This window comes from Anopheles darlingi, chromosome 3 (assembly GCF_943734745.1).
Source record: "Anopheles darlingi chromosome 3, idAnoDarlMG_H_01, whole genome shotgun sequence".
In the NCBI taxonomy this organism is placed as follows: domain Eukaryota; kingdom Metazoa; phylum Arthropoda; class Insecta; order Diptera; family Culicidae; genus Anopheles; species Anopheles darlingi.
In genome coordinates this window covers 40,730,112-40,738,438 of record NC_064875.1, presented here as the reverse complement: position 1 = coordinate 40,738,438, position 8,327 = coordinate 40,730,112, and the positions used below count along the sequence as shown (strand labels likewise).

The 8,327-nt window shown below is 46.8% G+C and overlaps 1 protein-coding gene across 5 annotated transcripts in view; it reads left to right on the top strand.

Moving 5' to 3' along the window:
- The window catches only part of LOC125958326 (serine-rich adhesin for platelets), a 185,108-nt gene that overhangs the window by 69,524 nt on the left and 107,257 nt on the right, over positions 1-8,327 (top strand). For all 5 annotated transcript variants that reach the window (XM_049691602.1, XM_049691604.1, XM_049691606.1 and 2 more), the window contains exon 4: positions 5,324-6,529. In XM_049691602.1, coding sequence (XP_049547559.1) covers positions 5,324-6,529 — 1,206 coding nt within the window. The remainder of the gene's footprint in view (positions 1-5,323; positions 6,530-8,327) is intronic.

Below are 8,327 nucleotides of genomic sequence, written 5' to 3'. Positions count from 1 at the left end.
GTGACAGTTTCGAGTGAAAATGGCACAAAACAAGGGGAGGCAAAACTCGCGCAAAAACCGAAAGACGGACCGAACTAAACACTAATGAAAAGAGTTGAAGCGCACCGGTCCCGAGCCACGGCCCCCGGGGCGGCCGCAAATTCGCATTTCTTGCCGCATAGAGAATGGAAAGTTTTGCCAGCCCGGATCCCCGGTTCCTATATTTGATTGCGTTGCGCTCTCCGTTTCGCGCGGGGTTCTGAAATAACTTGGAGGAAGATGTATCGTACCGTTCCGTTTCCAGTTCCAATCCATACCATTAGCAGCCCGGCCAGGTTCGGTTTGGATTTGCTTTTGTGTGAGGAGAAGTTTGCGAATTGCGAAATCACGTAGCCGCGGCTGTGTTCCGTTGCATCACTATGTGTTCCCTGTCCCCGGCTCCTGCGCTGTGTGGTAACTACTTTGGGGTCGAAATGAACGGGGGGAAAAAAACGGAGGAGCATCCGCGTGTGGAAGTATTTCGATGGAAGAGAAGGAACGTATTTTTGGGCAAGTGCGAGGCGACAGTTTCCCAATTTTTATTTAATCCTCAATCCGGCTTTGACCACTTCCGGTAGCGGAAAGGACAAATTAGAGCCAACTCCGGAACCGGGATTCCCATCCCGGATCAAGGAGATTTCTTTTTCTCTTTTTCCGCCAGTACTTTATCGGATACTTCCAAAGACAAAAAGAACGAACGATAGAAAGGGAGAGAGAGAGAGCACTGAGGGGATAGCAAGAAAGCGAGATTCAATTACCATATTCGTGATGATTGCCCAGCTTTGCCAACTATAAGCCTACGGCGTGGCATGGCGACTAGTGGCCAACGATGCCCTATGTCCTACCAGTCGGCGTTTCCTAACTTCATTTCATTCGCCTCTACGTACGTACGTTCGGGTTTTAGTGGCTCATTTGCGTTGCGAATGTATTCCTCTCGCGACTCTTTCGGGTCGCAGGACGCTGGGATGCGGTGGGGTGCACTGATAGAGCTCGGACCAGCCAGCCTATCGAAGATGGGCCTTTTTGGTCACAAAGTTTTAATTATAACCTCCTTTCGGGAACTGCGCCGCCTTAGGAACCGCCTCCTCGCGTGGAGCGTGAATAGACATGCGAACTGGAGTGCACTCCCGGGTGGGCAAGACGCACACCGGCTACCGGGACTCATCTGTTTGAGTTTTCACTAGAGGCAGACACAGGGCTATGGAAGGGGCCGTTCGGTCAACTAACATCAGGACAGGGCAGGGCGCGTACTCACGCCAGCAAACGCGCCAGAAGGAAACGAATGCTACGTGATCTGCACAAGAAATGTCTTATTTTTAATAAGTGACTTCCTCGTCTAACCAGCCACTGTGTGTGTGTGTGTTTGAAGTGATGGCGCAATCGGCGGCTGTACATGTGAATGAGGGCGAACCGATACACTTTTCTCCCGTGCCTCTATGTCCTTGAGAGGCAATCGCAGTCATTCCCGGAACATTCCGGACGCATTTCGTTAAGATGCGATCGGGTACGGCGGCGGTAAATTTAGTCCGCTTTTGAACTGCTACACGACGGCGACGACGGCGATGGCAATTGGAAGTTGTCACTTCGAACTTCGAGCGGCGGAACTCGGAGCGAAGTGGCCATGTACCATGCATAGGTAATGTGGTGGTAATCCGGTACCGGATCGGTCCAATTATGCGATACAATCCAGGACATTAAATCGTGGTTCAGTGAGCCCGGCATCCCATGGTTCCAACCGTGCCTCAAGGATACTGATACCAGAGAGAAAGAGAGAGAGTAAGAGGCAGATAAAGAAATAAAAACGACTGGACTGAAGCGTAATGAGCTGCATTCGCACATTTGCATATTGTAATGGACGGGGTTATCCAGTGGAATAAATTATTGACGTCCCTAAAGCGCACGCAACGGGAATCAGAAGTTGTGGCGTTTCGTAAATCAAACGTTTGTAGTAGATTTGCAGTTGGGTTGAAATGTCAGTAACGATTTGAAGCTCGGTCTTAATCAGAGTTTAGGAATCGGACCTCGTGCATTCTCACGTTTCACGCTTTAATGGACCGATTGAAGAATACTTTTTGGACGAATATGCTGATGCAGGGATTTGAAACTTGAACATATGAGGATCAGTAGTTATTGGTTGTATTTGAGTAGAAAATAGACAGTTTATTGTTTATACTACACTCTCAAACAGTCCTTCGACATTGTTAGTCAAGATCTACTATTAACTATTGCTATTAACAGCTTATCCTGATTATGCAACAGAAAATTCCAACTACTCAAGTAGATTTTATCGATTTAAAGCTGACATTTATTAGTTGAATAGACGTGCATGCTACAGATCCCTCAAAGCTACTTTTAATCTTTTAATGGACTCAGAATCGTTTAGAACATCAATATCTGTTAACAATACATAGAAAACAAAAATGCTAAAATGCCAAACAACTAAAATTTTATCAAAATTATGCCTGATCATGCTACAAAATAATTCTTTGGAAGAACTGAAATGAGTAACAAAAAGTTAACAATATATTAATTCAATAATGCAGAAAACCGACAAGCAACTCTTGGATTGCGGATTCCGGAAGCTAACTGAATTATAAAATAATATTGTAGTTTCCATAGTGTTTAAAATGATATTGATAATTCTCTGACAACTAGTTGTGAAAGTATTGCAAAAATGCATTCAAACTAATTTTATTCTCCTATTCCGCAAAGGCTACAATCAATCCATTCTTGCATATTAGTTTGAAAACATTTTTTAAACCGGATCGGAATTAACGCTGGATTTCGTGGTGACGATGATGAGCCTAATATGTCCGATAGCTTATCGTTACTAATAATTGGAAGATTAAGTCTATAGTTCTCTAATCCAATTCTATTTCCACAAGGATTACATCCCAACCATTAAATCTCTGACTCAAATCCCGTTGCACGTTACATTCCATCCAGCCATTTACGAAATACGATGAATGCGCTCGCCTCTACCACCCGGGCAACATACCATTCATTATCATACATATGCTTCGTAGATACTCCCCAGGCGCGTGCATCGAATTTAGTTTACTGATGTTTTGGCTTTCCATTTTCACAACCGATGACCTCCCTCCTCTCCGCCACCACGAACCATCGAAAACCGCGCATTAGTGGACAAAACTCGAACGGCAAACCGATTATCGTCGGTGGAGAGTAGTGGCCGCCTGGCTAGTTCCAGCCCGGCGGGAGTATTTATTAGTTGTTTGTATCGTAACTTACTTTCACGCTTCGATCGGCCACACGAGAGCGTTTTTTGGGGGAAATTGTGGAGTGTTGGTTGGCTGACTAAGGCCAACGATCCGGCGCAGGTATCCTCCGCAGCAGAAGCACCGGATCGGTTTACCGATTTGCCGGTTTTCGGCAACGAATGCGGCAACCGGAGTGAAGTGGAAGTGGACACTCCATCCCACGCTCAATGGATGGTATCCTTCCGGTGTTAGGCATCCTCTCCGTGGCACGCCGGTTATTGATGGTCGTTAATTTGATGTGCTCTCGTGTCCGTGTATGTGCATGCTGGAGTATACTACATCAAGTGGTTCGGTTCGGAGTCGGGGGGTGGCTGAAACGCGAAACGAACGGCCAATCCCATCCATCCAGACTCCTCGAAGCTGCCTTTCGAGTCGGAGTGTGGCGCGTGGCGCGTGCACCATTAAATTGATCCTCCGACCGTCCGGATGAAGTTGTACGTTTCTGGTTCTGGCACTAGTAGTTTTTGCTCAAAAGTTTTACGACCCCGGGGGTCATCACCAAGCCGGGATCCGAGCCGAGTGTCGCTCTCTGTAAATCGGATCGAAATTAGTTAAATGTTCCGACGGATGAAATTAATTACCGGCCGATTTGGAAATATTTCCTTCCATTTAAAGAGAGGAAGAGATAGGAGAGAGAGAGAGAGAGAGAGAGAGAGAGCGCGCGCTTTTGTGTATGTTTTTTCCCACGCACCGACATAATATATCCTGGAGAAGTGATGTTTTCGTATCGTATCGTTGTCGGACGGGCAGACGAACGATGGTCCAGGTGGTGTGCAGGTAAATGAGAAAAGTTTACCGAATTGAAATTGAAACTAGTGTGTCCACTGGGGGGAATCATCATTCGGAGTTGTGCCGGGTGTTTTGGGGGTCAGGTGCAGCCGAGGTCGTAAGGATCGGGTTAGAATTGCTATTCGATTATCTAGCGTTTGGGATCAAAACCTGATGCCAGTCTCGTAGGAGATAAACGGTTTAGTTTCCGGCTGGGAGGAGAGTGCAAGATTAAATTGTTTCAAATGAGTTCCGCCACAGTGAACAGCAGTTTCTGTTTGCAGATGAGAAAACAATCGAAACTCAATCAAACATTTCTATAGCAGAATTCAACGATTTCCACTTCAAAGATCAAGTAGCTACAGTGCATTAAAAGCATTCTTTATCTACCTGATTTTCCATAGAAAACCTAAGTCTGAAAAACAATCATATGCAAAAATAGTCGAGGAAGGTACGAAAACTACACCAAAAAAGTTTATCCGCCCTTACATGTTTGGCTTGTTTAATTTTACACATCACCTCTATCGCTTGCAATAAAAAGAACCTATCATCTTTACATTAATTCTACCACAATAACAAAGATTTCTGCTACATTTGTTTTTTTCCAATCAGCTACCTTAAATAATTAACTGCTTAGCAAAGAACGACTTGTTTATTGAATTTACTCTCCAAAATTGATCACGTTTTTCGATTAAATTCTGATCAAGGAATGTGTTAGCCATACCGACATGTTCGTTTTCATTGTCTTTATCAGTTTTGCCCTACTTTATCAGCTTTGCTTATACTCACTTATCTTGGCGATAAAACCATTGATAGGATCTCAAAAAATGCGCTTGAGATTAAGAAACTCATATACTTAATGGAAACGGGGAGAAAAAAAGATTAATTGATTATTTCGAAATGAAAAAATATAATACTATATAATGCTCGGTTGTTACATTACTCGATTGTTTCGAACAAAAGGTTTTTTGTAGTGGTTCTTTCAGGAAAAAATCAAAAACAAAATGAAGTAGAAGAACATCATTATCGAACGATATGTAACGATATTTCAATTGAATGCTTCTTTCTATGAAACTTGATCCGAAACGTCCATTTCCAAAACGTTATTACCGTGAGCTATTACCGTGAGCTTATTATTATTGTAATTTATTTGAAGTTGGGATACATTTACGTAATATTTTCGAAATCTTCACTCTGTTTATGTTGAGCTGCGATCGCTAATCAATCTTCATTTTCCCCCTCACTTTCTCACTCCTCAGGTCCGACAACCGACGAGGGCAATGCATCCGCGACATCGAATGGCAACGAACAGCAGCAGCAGCAGCAGCAGCTGCAGGTGGTCAGTGGCGGTACCACCACCGTTAAATCGGTGGCGGGGACTGCGGCAGCATCTTCGGTCGCCGTTGTGGCCAGCTCGGCCGCCGGCATCGTCACGAGTGCACCGACGATGGTAACGGCCGGTGGTGCGCTGATCAGTGGTCTGGAAAAGTCGGGCGTAACCATCTCGGCCGAAGCATCGCGTGCCCTGCAATCGCACGCAATCCAGATCCAGCAATCGCACATTGTCCCCACGGGCACCGGCCATGGCACTGTCACCGTTGCCTCGCACCACCATCAACCGCAGCAACACAGTAACATCATCCTGGTGCGTGGCTCTCGCTCCGAGAACGGACAGATCATTCTGCAGAACACACACGAACTGTTGAGTCTGCTCGGAGACAGCGAGGACAAACCGATCTTCCTGCAGCACCAACGATTGACATCGCAGGCCCACTCCGGAACGACCGTTGGTGGTAAATCGGCGACAACGACGACGACGATCGCTGCGAAGACACTATCGGCCGATGGTACGACCGGTGGTAGTACGATCCTCTTTCAACCGGCCATCAAAGATGGTACGGGTACGATCCTGTTGCAGGCCCAGGATGCACTGAAAAAAGCGACCGGAGCAACGATCGATGTGAGTGGAGCAACGCAGACGACCGGTTCCGGTACGACCACCGGACCGATCTTCCTTCAACAGAGGCTCAGCAAGAACGGCACCGAAGGACCGATTCTACTCCGTACGCTCAAGCGTCTCGATAAATCGCAATCGATTCTGGTGATCCGCAATGCGACTACGACCACGGGCGGTGGCGTTAGTGTTGGTGGTGCCACGGCGACGGCCGTATCGGCCGCTAGTGCCGGACTCTCCGTCTCAACGGCCGGTGGCGCAACGTTGGCCAAAGTGAAACCGATCTCCACTCCAACGACGACCGTTGTGACGGTATCGGCGGCAGCTGCTGGTGCTGGCAGTGGTTCGGTGGCCAGCAGTGGATCGGTCGAGGGAGGCGCCAGTGCACTCAAGGCGGCTCGTGTCACTGCGGAACTCGATGGCAAGGAGAAGAAGGATGCATTGACAAGCTCAGCGACAGCCACGACGGTCAAGGTGGTGCACAAGTCAAACAATACACCATTAGGCACAGGTAAGCTCCAAAATTCGTTTTGAAAAAACATAGTGGTAGAATAACACAAAATGACAGTGACAAAAAAAAAGTGACAAAATAGTAGAAACGATGCCTGATCAGCATCTCGTTTGATGTCGAATGCCTGATCGCCGAACACTCTCCAGATCATGGAATTGTTCGGAAAAGAACGGAGAAAGAGGAATTTGCATAAAAATAATATCCCTCACAATGTTCGATTCATTCCCGGACATATTAAGAAGCCAGGAACCGGCCATCGCCAACCTTGCTTGCTTCATAATTCATCTCCAGATCAACCCTCGCAAGTTCGTGGAATTCATTAATAATCTGAGCAAATATTGATAACGAACTCCGTGATCCCGCTTTTGGGGGGGTGGGGCGCAACTTTGCTGTCAGTAACCATGGTGCCGGTCCACGTTCGTTTCCACGGGGATACGAAGTATGCAGCAAGCGCCAAGAGCGCCAGCATCTCATAAATTATGTGGCGAAAGTGAAAAACAATACAAAACCGGGGGGATGGCTTTTGGGGGGCAAAGAAGGTCGAAACATAAATCAACCCCAAAACCGTGCTGGTCTCCGGGGTCCGGGGACTCCTCTAGGAGTCTATCGCTTCTATCTTGTGAACGATTCGTTGCAATTTGCTTCGTACCTCGTAGCCTGCTCCGTTTTTCGCATGTGGCGAAAGAGGATATTTGGAAAATCAGCAGCAGCAGCAGCAGCAGCAGCAGCAGCAGCAGCACTAGCAGCAACATTTGTTTGTTGCAGTTTGTGCAGGAAACAGGAAATGAAATTGATTTTCCGTCTGTGTCGCGTGAAAGTAAAATTGATTTCATGTTTCTCGGTTTTCGAGGAAAGCCATTAGGTGGGAGGAGCAGCCTTGGGAGGGGTGAATTAATTCTCCAGCTCTCTACAACTTGTGAGACGCTGTGCTTATTTTCCATTCCGATTTCGGTGTGGAGCCGTTTGATAAATAGAATAATACGAATGTAAATACTGTTGCTAGAGACACCTTGTTTCGCGTTTGTGCCCGTACACCATTTTCCATTCGGTAGAACAAAACAAATTGCACTTCCTCTCACCGGTTGACGGTGGATTCAAAAGAAAACTCAATCACAATCGATAATGGCCCCTGGAGTGCGATCGCCTTATCGTTTCGCTTTCGTCGTTGCAGACGAAGAGGAAAACAAGCAGAAAGAGGAAGAGGATTTCTGGTGAAGGCTCATCGACGAACATGCGCCACGAGCGATAATGAAATCCAAAATCCATCCAAGCCGAACCGGTATTGATGATGTTATTCCTGCCTGCCCGAAAAATTCTCGATTGATCAAGGAGTGACACAGTGAGAAAGTGTTTCAATCGAGTGGCAACAGCTTCTTGGCGCAATGGCAGACGCGGCACCAAGCCAGTCGCCAACAAGTACAATCAGATCCTTGGGTTATGCAAATGGGATGGTTGGGTTGGGTTGGGTTGGGAACGAAAATGAAGCGACAAAGCGTTCGACAAATCGACGGCTTGATTTGTCGCTTGATCCCCCTGCCTTGCCACTCACATCGGGATCATCGGGTGTTTAGGTGGTCCCGGTAGGTGGTCTCGATCGGATGGCAATAATTTTACCGGCTGCCGGCGTGTCTGGTCCATTAATCTGGTAGCAATTGAAATGAGATTACACGCGGAATCGACAGACGGGCCGCGGAGAGAAGGAAACATGATGATGATGATGATGGTTGGATTACTTGCTTTTAACCGGTCGATCGATTGACATTCGATTTGGGATGTTTTTGGCATTTTGCGTGACATC